The following is a 15,679-nucleotide window of genomic DNA, read 5'->3' on the forward strand; positions in this document are numbered from 1 at the left end:
CCCTTCAGTCCCCAATGGATACAGCCCAGGTCCCTGTACCTGAGCCTTGTGCCCTCAGCCATCATTCTGGGAAGCAACCCCTGTGGAGATGCAGCCTGTCTATTCATTGCTCCTATAGGAGCTTCAGCTATAGCTCCTGAAGACCCAGAAAAGAAAGTGCTTGTCCCCAAAGTCCTTGGCATTGCATCTGGAACTTACCATTTTATCGGTGAAAATGACATTAAAGAAGAGCTGTTAACATATGCCTTTAAAAAATTATAAAGAATTTTGCCCTTGAAAACAAAAAAACATTTTGCTTTGCAAAAAACATCTGCACCCTAAAGACCACGGGGCCTTTCCAAGTGCCTTGTAACTGAAACCTCCTCCATGTGTTTTTGCCTCACTAAAAAAGTGAGCTCTCAGAGCGCAACGCCTGTCCTACGTTTCCGTCCCTAGCGCACAGACGGCGCTTTGTAAACGCTTTTCTGTCCTTTTCATTCAGGTCCCAACCCACAAGGGGCAGGAACCTCATCAGAAGCGTTTGATTCATAGCATCCTGGACTTAGGGCAGGAAGGGACCTGGGAACGTCATCATCAACCTCCTTATTTCACAAACATGGAACCCTAGGCCAGAGAGGTAATGCGCCTCCTGTGTGCCGGGCCAGGGACCAGCACTGGGGATACAGGAAGAAGCAGAACCAGTCTCTGCTGTCTAGAAGGGTAGGTGACTCGCCCAAGACCACACAACGCGGCTGCTTTGGAAGCCCGGTCTTCCGGTGTCCGAGTTCAAAGCCGCCGCAGCACGTGGCCCCTCCACAGGCCGTGACCCTTCCTCCGGGGTAGGGGGCGGGGTCTCCATGCTAGGCCTCTGGTCGGAGCCTCCCGCCTCAGGACTTCCCCCCAGCCCCAGGGGCCGAGCCCTGGCTTCGGCCTTGCCTGGGCCTCCCCGGCCGCCCGGGGCCGGCTCACTGACCTCAGGAACCCCCAAGCCACGATGACCGGAAAGCTCCAGGAAGGGCGCCGTCCAGAGGAGAAGAGGGGAGAGCCGGAAGGAGGAGGCGGGGCCTGACCCGGACCCGGCAGCGCTGGGGGAGGGGGCACGCTCCGGGCCGTCCCTCAGGCGCGGCCAAGGCCGCGCGCCGACTGTAGACACGCCCCTTCCTCCCGCCTCCTCCCTCGCGCGCGGGCACGAGCGGGGGCGCGCTCGGGAGGGCAGGCGGCCTGGAGCGCGAGCCTCGGGCGCGCGCGTCGGTCGTCACAGAGGCGGCGGCGGCGGCCGCGGTGGCGTTGGGGGCCGGGGTTCCCCCCAGCACCACCACCCCCCCCCCGCAGAGGCGCCGGGCGCGCGCGCGCCCCCCCCCCTCCCCCTCCCCCCCCCCCCCCCCCCCCCCCCCCGCGCTCCTGCCATTAAAAGGCGTAGCTCTGGCCGGCGTCCCGGAAAGCCCTTCCTTCGCTCCCGTTAGGCTGTAAGCGCTGAGAAGGGAGGAGAAAGCAGCGAGCCAGGAAGCCGAGCTCCCTCCCGCCGGGCCCTACCGCCCCCGTCTCCGAGCCGCCCCCATCCCCGAGCCTCCTCCGCCGCCGTCATGTTCCGGTACCTCGGGGAAGCGCTGCAGCTGTCCCGGGCTGGGGCCTCGGCCGCCGCCGCGGACCCCGCCGCCTCCGCCCTGCTCCTGCGGGCCCGGGGCCAGCCCGCCGCCGCGCCGCCGGCCCCTCGACGCCACTACAGCGAGGCGGCCGGGGCCGGCGATGACGATCCCAACTTCTTCAAGATGGTGGAGGGCTTCTTCGACCGCGGCTCCAGGATCGTGGAGGACAAGCTGGTGGAGGACCTGAAGACGCGGGAGACGGAGGAGCAGAAGCGCAACCGGGTGCGCGGCATCCTGCGCATCATTAAGCCCTGCAACCATGTGCTGAGCGTCACCTTCCCCATCAAGAGGGACAACGGCTCCTGGGAGGTGATCGAGGGCTACCGGGCGCAGCACAGCCAGCACCGCACTCCCTGCAAGGGAGGTGAGTGGCGAGGGGCCGGGGGGTCCCGAGATGGGCTAGTGGGCGGACCGATGCTCCCCTGCAAAGTTCCCTTTCGAGGATGCACCAGCGCGGGGCCGTTAGTGCTGGTGTTTGAATTGTAAAATAAAGTGTAGATTGGGATGTGTAGAAGGGGAGCCAGAAAGCACCCCCCTCCTATTCCTGACACGTCTACGACTCCTGCTCCTCCTTACCCTGTCCATGGAGAGGGTACCTTAAAAAAAAAAAAAAAGACTTATTCCGACTCTAAGGGAGAATTAGCCAGTAAGTTTAACTTCAGACCTACTTGAAGGTTTCACGGGTCGCTCTCCAGTCCCCTCTAATGTCACTTGCCCAGGAGGTATAGAACTGATTGTTTTTTACCAGATAACCCGGCCCCCTCTTCCTAAAAATCAGTGCCACTCGGTTCGTGTCCTGGGGCTGTGAAGGATAGCGGACCTTCGGGTGTGACCAGCTTTGCTCACTGAGGGGCCCTTCCTGCCAGTTTGTGCGGCTGGCTTTAATCTGTGGAGCCCCGGGCACCCCCGAGATGCACCAAAACGTTTAACTGGTCCTCCCATAAACAAGCGCTTTGACGGCCAACCTAGAGGTGCCTTCTGCCCAGCCTGCCAGCCAATCGAATGAAAGAGCTCAGGGGGTGTGGTAAGGGCGTGGCCAACTACTGATCTGGGGCTCGGGAGGAAGGAGTCAAATCAATTTTTTGCTCAATGGAACCGCATTATCCGGTACTGATAGACGTTTGTGTGTCTTTGAGCACGTCTGTGATTTCCCACCTTGTTTGAATCCTTTCCTTTTCCGTTTAGTTTCATTCCTTTGTGCAAAGGATCCCGAGCAAAGAAAGGAGAGCCTGTTCTTAGTAAATATGAATTTCACAGAAATACAGCAGAAGTTCTTTGGTGTTGAAAAGATCGTTACTTATATCAGTTTTGTTAACGGGGAAATACAGAAGTGGAAGAAACTTAAGAGCCGCCTACCTGTTACCTCTAGGACCCAAAGGGAAGTTTATGCGCCAATAAGCCGGGGAGGAGTGTCAGGACTTCAGTGTTATTTATGCCACATTGGGCTCATTTATAGGCCGTTCTTTTCAGTCAGCAACATTTAAAATGTGGTTCCCAAACAGACTTTAGAAAAAGATCTTTCTCCTACAGAGAAAACTGGGGCAATTTCCAATGGTCCTAGCTCAGGAATGGCGTTGCTTGGAACTGCATTTTAAATGAACAATCGTTAGCTTAATGATTTACAGAATTTTATTTTATAAATCTGTATTGACACCACCCATTTGTGTGACCTTGGTAAGTAACTGCCACCTTGAGTCTTAGTGTCTTCATTTTGTGAAGTAGCAATGGCTGTTTGGATCAGACAGCTAGAACTGAAAGAGATACCAGAAGCTCTCTTATCCAACCCCCTCATTTTAAAGATGTGAAAACTGAAGTCCAGAGAGGTGTGATTTGTCCAAGGACACACACAGAGTGTCAGAAGCAGAATATGAACCCAAGTTCTCTGACTTAAGAGCCTCTGCTCTTTTGAAGATTCCAGTGGTATGGCCTGAGCTATTTAGCTTTTTTTTTTAAGTGACTTAACTTGAACAAGTGGATAGATGGCATACTTAAAGACATCTCCAAGTGATGAGCTAGAAGAGTAGGCAGACACGATCTTTAACATAATAGTGGTCTGTTTACTCCCTTGCCAGTTTTAGTTTTAAAGCCTGTAAGGTCGAATTTCTTTTTGTCCATCTTTTTAAACAACAAGGGGGAACCATGTACAATGTGACACAATTGGAGCTTAATGCAAAGTCATCGTATCTTTCTCTTCTTGCTGCAGCAAAATCCTTTAACACCGAAGTATTGAATTTGGCAGCAAAAATGGATGACTTTTTATAATACAAATACTTGTTAAGGAGTCTAGAGTAGCTGAATTCACTGAACACTTAAAAAGCTTGAAACATTCTGGGAGCGATCATACTCAGAGTTCAATATTTTACATTCAAACCATTAAGATTTGAGCAATAACCTCTTCTGTGTGTAGTATATGAACCCCCACCACTTTCCCCCCAAAGAACAAAGAAACTAAATCTTTCAAATGAGTTCTTAATTTTTGTGAGTGGTTCATCTTGGTTGACTCTATGTATCTATTATATACATACATACATACGTACATATTTTTATATATATATCATTTTTTAGACTTCCTTTTAGAATTCTTTCAGAAGCAAATGAGATTCCCTGATACAAATCATACAGTGTTAGAATATAAAACCTTACTCACTTTATAGAATATGCTTAGCTCCAAATAACTTAACTGTTTACACAAATCAAGTTCACACTGAAAGAATCAAAGCAGTAACTCACATTTATGTGTCAGCTTGAAGGTTTGCAGTCCTTTTCACACAAAGAGGTCAAATGATTTGCCCAAGGTCACACAATTGGCAAATGTTAGGTCCAGAATTTTAAACCCAGGTCTTTCCTGACTCCCCAAGTTTCACGCTCCATACACAGTATCCTACTGTTGGAAGCATTTATAACAGGCCTGCACAACCTGCGGTTCGCCAAAGGATTTAGGAAGGCTCCCGGGCTGCAGGTTGTGCAGGTCTGATTTAGAAGAACATGCTGCAGGATAATATTTTGGGGAGGGGGGGTGTTTTGTTTTTTCTAGGCAATGGGGTTGACTTGCTGAGGCTCACACAGCTACTAAGTGTCAAGTGTCTGAGGCCCCATTTGTACTCAGGTCCTCCTGACTCCAGGGCCTGTGCTCTATCCACTGTAGAGTAATATTTTGACAAGATGTTTTGAGCCTCAAACATTTCTTCCCAGGGTTGACTACTTTGATGGAGATAGAATTCATTTGTATGTATTGGCTTTGGAATATTTGCTTGAAATCAATTAAAGTATGACTTTTTGCCATCTTATGTTACTATATATTTTTTAAACATATATAAAAATGTTTTTATATAAAATTTTATGTTTAAATTATAAATTTTTATATAAAATTTTACACAAGTTTTGCCCACAGAACAAATTTCCTTCCCATTCATGTTTCATTTATTGAGTTTATTTTAAAAGACAGGTTAGTATTATAATTTATATTTAATTCTATGGAAGATTATTTCTAGAATGTATTTGCAATATACATTCATACACATAAATGTACATACTGGGCATAATTTAGCTTGATTTCTCATCCCATCTTGATTCTTACTCTCAGAATTTGGGCTGGGGGATGTTATGGGTAACGTGTTAAGTTTTCTTAAACACTTAAATGTATAATAACTCTAAATGTTGAATCTTTAGGGTCTGGGGTTAGTATACAAGCTACAGTTATTAAATATTGATACCCTAATGACTTAAGAAAAAAATCCAGCCTTTTTAATAGAGAACTAATTTATATACTAAGACATAATCAAAGACATTGTTAGATATTTGCTAAGATACCTAATTTTAGATATTTTCAGGAAACAGTACAGGTTCTTTAATATCTCTGATAAATACTTTGTAGATAACACATTATTTGGATTCTTTTGTTATTAATGATTTTCTTTAGTTTTTCTCAGTAATCATTAGAATCCGAGATTTACAGGCACGAAAGACCATCAAAGTCATCTAGTCTAGTGGTGTCAAACTCAGATAGAAACGGTGGTCATGAAACCAGACATGAGGTTTCTTACGAGCCGCATATTGACTTAGAAAACCACGTATATATATTTTTTATTTTTTTTTTAATTAATACACCAACACAATAAAATCAGATAGGAACTACATTTTAATCTGCTTCTGGCCTCTGAAGTATTGTGGGCCACATCCATTTGACAACCCCTAATGTCATCCAACTCCATTCTGCAGCAGAGGAAACTGAGTAGCAGAGAGATTGTGACCTTCCCAAGGTCACAATTTTAGAGGCAGGGTTTTGAACCCAGGTGCTGACTCCCAAACTTGCTGCCTTTTCTACTACATCTTGCTATTATCCCTACTAAAGTTCTTACACTCTTAATTCTTTTTGAAGGTCACCATAACAACTATTTCATTTACCTCTTTTTTACCAAAGAAATCCTAATAGTTATTCTTTCAGGGAGTCTTCTTAATATGTACTTAAGTTACAAATTTCATGATAAACATGAATATACCTAATTTCTTTGTTCTTGCTAAGTAACTCTTATAAGCCAGAATGCAAAAAGAAAAGACAGTAATATGACAAGTAAATAAGCTAAAGTGACATCTTTTGAAAGACTTGAAGTGCTAATAACTTTACAAAAGGAGAGATCTTTGATCTACATAGGAGCTGAAAAATTGTATTCTATTTATAATTCTCCCTATTTGTTATAAATATTTACAAATTATTCAACTTGAAATGTTAGCATAAAACTTGGAAAACCTACTGGACAGAATGAGAAAAATTCATTTTCCTAGTGAGTCTAGCTTACCCTTGTTAAGATTGTATTTGACTAGGTTCTCTGATTGCTGAAAGATTTCATCAAGATGATAGCCCAGCATATGTTTTTTAAGAATCCCCTACCTGACAGCAGGTTACATGTTCTAATAATATTGGCCAAACTAGATTATAGGTTGTTGTCCTTGTATTTCTTAAAATTTCAGAGGGGGTAGCCAGCTGTGTTATGACACATGGATCAAAAATATGGGGCAGTGGTGACCTGTGCAAAAAGACAGACATTTAATGCCTACTCATCTTTCAGTGTAAAGTCAACCTAACAAGTACACAGGCATCACTAATAGTAAAATGAGGGGTATTATACTTTAAACCTCAGTACCATGGCAATTTTTAAGAAAACATCTTTTTTTGTTTAAAAAAAAACAAAACAAAAAAATTGTTATATGAATGTGAATGTGAATGTATATATGTATCAGGGCCCAAACAATGACCAAGTGAGGCTTGTACTGTTGTTGGCCAATCAGTGAGAGTCAGTGATTTGGGTTGAAGGCATGGTTCTTAAGAAAGAAATCTATGCTGTAAACCCCCAAATATCTTAGAGGCCATTCTTTGCCTCATTTCTTACCTAGCCTTACTCACTGAATGGCCATTGCCTCAGTCAAACTGAGACCTGGGAAAGACCTTAACTAAAGCCAAGGCCTCCCACTGCATCTAGGGCCATCTCTAGGTGTCCTGAACTATATCTGGCCACTGGACCCAGATGGCTGTGGAGGAGAAAATAAGATTGGTTGACTTGGAACAGCCCTCCCTCACTTAAATCCAAGTCACTTGCAGGCCCTCTGACTCTTTAAGGAGTCAACCGGTGTTCTTTCCATTGTTTTAATTTTCCTTCATGTTATTAGTGTGGTTATTGGGTAAATTGTTTTCCTGGTTCTGCCCATTTTATTCTGTATTTCATAAAGTTCTCCCTATGTTTCTACGGATCAGTAATACTCAAGTTTCGTGCAACAGAACAACATTTTGTTCTATTCATATACCATACTTTATTTAGCTGTCCCTCGATTGATGGACACCTATCTTATTTCCAGTTCTTTGCTACAACTAAGGGTGCTATTAGAAAGATTGTTGTGTATATAGGTCCTTTCATCCATTCTTGACTTCCTTTGATAGGAAATACTTAAGATATAATAATCTCTGGGTTAAATGGTCTGCACAGTTTATTGACTTTGGAAGTATGGTTCTAAAGTTGTTGTCCAGAATGGTTTAACTAATTCATAATTCCATTCTTTCATCTTAGAGAATATGATGAACTTTAATGAAATGAACAATTTTTTTTAACAATCATCTGATCAATCGCTAATATAAATTGTCTGAATGGAAACTGTCCTAAATGGATCTAGCCTTTAATTGAGATTCCCTACCACATTTCCTAGGAATAAATAGGCAAAATTATATGGTTTTCTTAAATGAAATTTTTTCATTCAATGATTGTGAAAATCTCTGGGCCAATTCTCAACATTTTCCCCTGAGCTCTAGAAGTGAACAAAGCAGCCTCAAAGATCTTATTATCCAGAAAAAGAGCTAAAATTACCAAGGTCACTTTGTTCCTAATGTTGAAAAAATGAAATGTAGCCTTAACGGTCTGGTTTGGTGGTATCTTTGTCTCTAGAGTAATGATGGTTTCTCTTGAAAAAGAACAGGAATGGTTGTCAGAAGTAATATTTCTTCATACTTTCTAATACTAAAGCTGAAATAACAGTGTTATAAGAGCAAAATCAAAGGATGCTGTTGAAAATAAATAATTGTTTTATTGCACACAAAAAGCAGTTAAGAATGCTGCTTAAGTCTTCCTGGGTGCCATGTCTTTTATTGAAGCAATTATCAAGAAAACACATTAGTAATTGTATTCATGCAACAAATTTTTTAATAAGAAAAAAAGTACATTATGCCGACTGCCCTTTGGCAATCTGGTGAAACCTATGGAGTCCTTGGAAAGATGTTTTTAATGGCAAAAAATAAAACTCATAGGATTACAAAGGAAGCCAATTATGTTGAAATACAGTTAAAATTAAGTTCACAGGCCTCAGATTCAAAATACCCGCTCCATCCCTATGAAAGCACAAAGCACAGATTCAGACCAAAAAAAAAATTACTGTAACAATATACAGTATATCTTTGGAGATTCATGCAAAGAGCTAAAACAAGTTTTTAATTTTTAAAGAGTAAGTAGAGCATCTAAGACATTATTTATTTCAGTAAACATTTATAAGTACCTGCTAGGAGCAATGCAGTTTTTAGGCAGTATTCCTCAGCTAAGAGTTTAAAAGGAATAATTTTTAAATAGCATCCTTTCTCCCTGTCTACCCTCACCCACTTTAAAAAGCAAAGAAATGTGTTTTAGTTAGCTGTGAACTTCTTGTTCTTTCCCTGAGAATCACACTATTCTTTATGGAAGTCTTTAAGAGTTTCCAATTTTTCAGAATTGCTTCTTTGCTAGAAGTTGAGTAGATGTGACCCAAATAAAGATTTAGTAATGCCTGCCCAAGTTCATTAGGAGCACAGCTCTTTTTTTCTGTTTAATCATGAGCAGAAAGTAGAGAGGAATACAGCTTAAAATGTATTTTTGAGTCCAGGCCAAGTTTTAATAAAGGGGCAGAATCGAGTGAATATTTGTATATGACTTTGTAATAAATAATATTTTGCCTTACAAATAATTATTAATGAATTAATAATTTGTCTTATTAAGTAAAGTCTGTGTGAGTGTTCATTCCAGGTGAAGGCAATTCCTGTAGTTCTGATTTCTAAATTCATATAGGTAATAAATGAACATTCTTTAATTTTGTATGAATTAATTATTACTACTTTAACATTCTCTAAGGCTCTATAACTTAATTAAGTATTCATTCTGTAGGAACAAGTGTCAACACCTCTAAATCTTAGATGTTCTTTGAGGATTGTTGTGGCCTCCAGATTCATCACCTTCACTTGCTCTCTTGGACATGGTCTACAATACACCAAATACAGCCAGGCTGGGCCTGACAGCAGTCAGAGTATCATCACATTCTTACTTGTTGGCACGTAACCATGCCATAATGAGGCATTAGACCAGAACTTCTGTGAAGGCTTTATGCATAATAAGTAGACACTGAAAAATGCTTATTAAATTGGGGATAAAGTTTGAGCAGAGCAGGACCATGTTGGGAAGGTCCTGGAAAGCTAGGCTGAGGAGTTTGTACTTAAAATAGGCAAGGGAAATTTTTCTAGCTCCTTGACTAATGGAGAAGGATTTCTGAATCTGAGGGTAGAATGGACTTGGGAAGGCCATCTGGTCCTACCTATACCTGAACAAGAAATCCTCCAGCAAGCTTTCTTATAAGTGATCACACAGCTGATGCATCTACCTTTACCATGCCTTTGCTGGTGAGGCTTCTGTTAAATCCTCATCTCTTCCACTACATTCTTACCTGAGCGCCGTAAATCCAGGACCTGACTGCCTTACACCTCTATGACAAGGTTGTAAGACTTGTATTTGGAAGGAACCTTAGAATATCTGTTCCAGTGGTGTTCAGAATATGGTCTAAGGACTCCAGAGGGTCCCTGAGACCCTTTTGGGGGTTCTTTGGGGTCAGAACTGTTTTCATAAGAATACTAAGACATCTTAATTTCTAATATGGTAAACATCAGTAGATATAATGTCACATACAGAAATTCTTTGGGGGGGGCAGCGTCCTCAATTTTTAAGTGTATAAAAGGATCCTGAGATCAGTCCAATCCCCTCATTTCATGAGGAATGTGAGACCCAGAGTTTCCTCGACTTGCCCAAGACTGCACAAAAGGCAGAGGGGTCTTTGTCTCAGGAGCAAATGAAGCAATGCTACTCTGCTATTAATATTAAGCTCCTGCCTACATTTTAAAGTTTTCCTTTTTTCCTGACTGACATTGTGCCTTCCTGAAGCTGTTTCATCCAGCCCTTTTTAATTTGCCCTGGCCCCAGGAATCTAGAACAACATACTTGTTGAAATTCTATGTAAGGCTTTACTACTAGAATATATGCCCCTTGAGCATTTTGTGTCATTGTCTGTCTTTATCCCAGGACCCCCAGCACATAAGAGACATGAATAAATGCTAATTCAATTGAATTAAAAGCTATTTGCAACAAACAGATCAAGAGTAAAAAGAGACCCCATATACACACCAAGTATTTTGAACAGTATTTTTTTGTAGTAGAAAAGAACAAAAAACAAAGCAGATGCAGATACCCATGGATTAGGCTGTGGCTAAACAGGTTGTGATACATTAATGTAATAGAATATTGCTGTGCTATAAGAAATAATGTATATGAAGAATTCCAAGAAGCATGGGAAGACTTACTACATGAACTGATGTGAAGAAAAATAAACAGTATAAATGAGGACAATAGCATTAAACTAAATGCTGCAAAATTAGAACGACCAAGTTTAGTTCTGAAGAAGAGAAAAGACTGCATTGTCTCCCTCTCTTTCAGATGTGGGAGACTTGTGTGTAGAGCCTTACAAAGACTGTTAACCTTAGTGTACTGGTTGGTTTTGCTGAACTGCTTTTCCCCTCTCCTTTTATAGAAAATTATTGTAAGATTTGGAGAGCAAGGAGAGATCTAGCTAGTGGTAATTAAAAAGCAGACAAGCCTATGGCTTTGTTTATTTCATTTACCCAGTTACCATATGATCCGTCATAAAAACAAATGCCAGTTAATGGTGGGGGTTTTTGTGACTCATAACCAGTGAAAGCAGGAAAACTGGCTATAGTTTTTTAGTCACTTTGTTGTCAACATTTTCCCCCATGTCACTATAGTAACAAATTGACTTTCATTTTCCCTGTATATGTACTGTCATTATTATTGTCGTTTAGAACTATCATTTTATCAGCTATGTCACCAGAGGTTTATGTATTTTTTATTTTTAGGTAATCACAAAATGCAATAAGTAGTTTTGTTCCATATTTCACTATTTTAAAATCTAAAATATTGGAGAAGTCACATTTACTATTTCCAAGGTGTTTTGCGTAATGCTGTATATTAACTTTGACTCCCTTTGAATGCTAAGTGTTATTATAGGTATTTTATGTTTTGGGAAACTGAAGCCACAGTGAATTGTAGAAGTTGAATGACTTGCGAAGGGATATAGAGAGAACACAACAAGTGGCTTCAAACTCTCACCCCAAATCCTCTGAGTCATACAGGCCTATTAATGTTTCTTATACATTGCTTTTTAATATAAACTTATTTGGAAGTAGTTTTTAAACCTGCAGACTTTAATTATAACTTCCTAAGACACTAGGCTGTGTGTGTGTGTGTTTAGTTTTTTTGACCCTTTATTTTAAAATTCCATTGTCACTAAGCATCCTGTATCACCTGTGTTCCAGGGTGGAGAGCAGACCCTTTTGACAATAGATCCTGGATGTGGGCTCCAGTGGACTGGGTCCAGCCCAGTGTAGGAAGACCGACACCCAGAGAAAGAATTTGAACTTACTACTCCCCACTATCTTCTCTGGCTCATTATGCCCTCACCCCAAAGACCCCAGGGGAGAAAAATCTTACATCTTAGGTTTGGCTAATGACTTAAGTTCTCTCCAAAAGTATTAATAGGGTCACTTCTAGAAAAGTCATTCAGTATGTAAAGTAATAGATAACAATATAGGTTCATTTTCTTTTACGACAAAAAAAGTATTTAAAAGACTCATCATTGTGTATTGACAAACACTTAAAAACATGGCCCAATAACCCATCATTTCTGGTATATTCTCCTGGGAGGTAGGAAAGACTCCCTGCTGAATAGATGCTTTATATTTACCTCAGATCTGTAGTATCTGAGTAGAAGCTCAAGAGCTGTATCTCCTGGCCAGCCAGGCTGAATGGCTCATCCCTTTGGGGTTGGTCACCTCTTTTGATTAGGTTATAGTTATAGAAAGCATCTTTCACTTCCAGTCAGAACTCGGAAAGCTAACCTGTCTTCTCAAACTCTTAGAATGACCACCATTATGGTCAGTTCTGAGATTTGCTCTTTGGCTCCCTATTCTTAAGAAAAGACAGGCAGCCAGTCTTCAGGAGAGAGGGGGAGAAAGAGCAGAAAAAAATCCTCTCCCACCCCCAGTAAGTCGAAGGGAGAGCCGTCAGTCCCCAACAACACAGTGGAAAGTGAGGGTCAAAGGCTTTGATCTCTCCTTTTAGGGTACTAATGATGGTGAAAGAGCCCAGGCACAGACATACTCCATTCGGTGTCTATCACAGGTCCCAGACCACTAAATGGAGGGCTTCCCCTATTCCATTATATAGATAAACAGTGAATGTTACTATTTTTCCTATAAGTTAGCTAGGATATACAAACCATTTTGGTTTGCTGATCCAATGATTAAATGAAAGCATGATGGGAGTTAAGCTTAGACAATGCACAAACAGCATATTTTCCCCAAAAGCTAGGATTTTGTGTTGAACCTTATTTTGAAATAAAGCATTATTAATAAATGTTATTTCCCTTAAACAGTTTTTTAATCTCATTTACTTAACAGTATTATGATTTTCCTCAATTAAAAAAAAGTTACATTGGTTTAACTCTGAGTAGAAATGAATAATTTCAATTAGTTATAAAGGGTAATCACTATCACTAAGATCTTATAATGTTAAAGGGGAAAAACTCCCCGTTCTTTTGTACTGATGTCCTAAAGTTCTTCCTTCGCAGTTGATTATTTTGTGTTGGTTATTTTGTGAGCTTGAGGGCCTCAACTGTTTTTTGCATTTTTGCAACTCAAGCACTTAGCATGGTGCCTTAGTGCCTGGCATATAATGGGTGATTAATAAATGTTTAAAGAATAGACCAAAAACATTTTAAAACATTCCCACTTTTAGAAAATACTCCTGAAAGATTCAATTTAGAGGTAAAGCAGATTTTCCTCCCTACCCCACTGGAATGACTGATATGAAGACAAAAGAAAATTTAAAACATTTTTTTGGAAATAAAATGCTTTTTGAAGCTATTAATTTTGTAGCCTTGTCTACTGCTCTGTTGCTTTGCAGTTGAGTTCTGACTGGGTGTGGTGGGTAATTTTTTTTTTTTTTTACTTTGGGTCTCGTCCAGTGGAAACTTGAGTGTTTTCAGTGGCAATCCATAGTACAGTCATAGCTGGTTTCTGACTCATGTTATAATTTGCAGGCCTTTTTAATGGGCATTTTGTTTTCCTTGTTTTGCAGTCTTTATGTCTCTCTTGGTGTGGAGAATACCCATATTATCATTGGGAATAACTGCTTTTGGTGGCTTGATTATGAACGTTACTAAGTCAGTATACATTTGAATTCCCATTCTGTGTATACTATTTACCTTGCAGAGCTGGGAGAAATACAAAGTTTATGTAAGATAATCCAAAAGTCTGCTGAGAAACATTGGCCTGTGTCTGTAGGCTACTCAGCTTGTTAATGTGCTGATGTAGTTTGATTTTTGTCTGGATAAAAGTTAAATTCTGACCATAGGATTGAGGCCACCTATGTACCTCTCACATCCTGAAATAAAGTCAGCAGATTATCTGCACTATAGCTACTTGTTGGAGGATGGGATTTGTGAACTGGCCCACCACCTGACAAAAACTCTGGACTTCAGAGAAATAGCCTTAGTATGTTGGCTAATCACAGAAATGCCTTCAATAGGTTATAATTTGCGTCTTTGGCTCTTCTAGACTATCATTTATATGTCATAGTAGAAGATATCCACTATTTTACCTACCCCACTTCTTTTTATATAAAATCATATCTATACATGATATCATTTATTTTGTTTCAGGGGGGAAAAGTGACTTTGGAGATGAATTTGTATGCATTTTTTCCCCCTAAAAATGAAACCTAATGTTTCCTTTATCTGCCAGCATATTTTGGGGCATAGTCAGTGTCTCAGTAGTAATGAGATCATCTTGAATACCTAGTAACTAAAGTCTAGTATACATCTTTAAAAGATACATCTGCATAATTCTAAATGCAGTTAGGTACATACAAGTACTTGCCTGCTCACCTGGTGTGTAAGGACAGAAGGAATGTTTTTATTTATTTAATTTTTTTTTATTTTTTTAAGACTTTTAGATTTTTAAAAGTTTTATCAGAGTCATAGGTGAAGAATTTTTTTAGTGTAAATTAAATATTTATAACTGCCTGATGTACAGTTCTTTCCTGTACACATATTAAAGACACGAGATTTTTTTCAGCATATAAGCAGAGCTGACTTAGCGATCATAAAGACAGGCATAACATTAACCAAAGTTGTCATGAAAGTGTCGTTAAATAATGTCTTCCATAGAATCCAAATAGAGTGGTCCTCCATTTGATCCTCATTATGGATAATATGTGAATTGTGTGGAGTCATGCAGGAAAACTCAAATGGAAAAGAACACCTGTTCCTCCTGTTCTACTTATCATTGAGTGGAAAGCTCTCGCCCTGTTATACTGATGGGCTCGGTCTGTAATTTATCAGGAGAAAGAGTGTGAGTGGGCTTGGAAGTCACATCAACAAAATGAAGCTGATTCCTGGTATAGAAAACGATCCTTTTAAATGGCAGTGTTCTTTCAGAGGTTCTCTGTCTCTATAATCAGATGCAACATTAGCTGTGTTGACATGCATGCAAGTATAATTGAGTATTGCATTTGAGGTTAGGCCTGGGTTTGAGAGGTGTCTCAGACAGTTGCTAGCTGGATGAACCAAGGCAAGTAACTTCAATCATTCAGTCAACCAGCATTTAGTAAATGCTTTCTACATGTCAGCTACCATCCTAGGCTCTTCTTCTCAAAGGGCTTACCTTCTAACAGGGAAACAAGAAGTACTTATGAGTATGTAGTAACGTAAGTGCAAGATAATTCGGAGGGCTCTAGTATTGGAGGGATGGGCGCTTAGGAGATGTTCCCCAGAGTCTGGAAATGAAGTGTCTCGAGAGAGGAACAGTAAGAAGGCTGGTGTCACTGGATCACAGCATGATGGAGGAGACAAAGGTTGTAAGATGACTGGACTGGAAAGGGAGAGGAGGATCCAGTTGTGAAGGGCCAGAGGATTGGCCCATCGTAATGACAGAGGATTTTCTATTTGATGTTGGAGATGCAGGGGGAAGTGGAATATCAGCATCATGGGATTCTAATGTGTCATAAGAAATGATGCAGGGATTGATTTCAGAGAAACCTGAGAAAGACCTGTATGAGTGAAGTAGGCAGAGCCAGAAGAACAGTTTATATAGTAATAAAGACTTTAAGAACTGTGGTTAATGCACTAATCAGCTGCAACTCTAGGAA

General features: G+C 40.9%; 2 protein-coding genes across 5 annotated transcripts in view; one reads left to right on the plus strand and one right to left on the minus strand.

Annotated features, from left to right (window-relative positions):
* Positions 1-1,039, minus strand: part of SHLD2 (shieldin complex subunit 2) — a 78,225-nt gene extending 77,186 nt beyond the window's left edge. For all 4 annotated transcript variants that reach the window (XM_027860503.1, XM_027860493.1, XM_027860521.1 and 1 more), the window contains exon 1: positions 953-1,039. The gene's annotated coding sequence lies outside the window, so the exon portion shown is untranslated. The remainder of the gene's footprint in view (positions 1-952) is intronic.
* A 373-nt stretch (positions 1,040-1,412) lies between these two features.
* Positions 1,413-15,679, plus strand: part of GLUD1 (glutamate dehydrogenase 1) — a 38,258-nt gene continuing 23,991 nt past the window's right edge. Inside the window, exon 1 of the mRNA XM_027860190.1 lies at positions 1,413-1,989. Within this exon, the coding sequence (XP_027715991.1) occupies positions 1,563-1,989 (427 nt within the window). The 5' untranslated portion in view covers positions 1,413-1,562. The remainder of the gene's footprint in view (positions 1,990-15,679) is intronic.

This window comes from Vombatus ursinus, unplaced genomic scaffold (genome assembly GCF_900497805.2).
Source record: "Vombatus ursinus unplaced genomic scaffold, bare-nosed wombat genome assembly UNPS02000749.1, whole genome shotgun sequence".
Lineage (NCBI taxonomy): Eukaryota > Metazoa > Chordata > Mammalia > Diprotodontia > Vombatidae > Vombatus > Vombatus ursinus.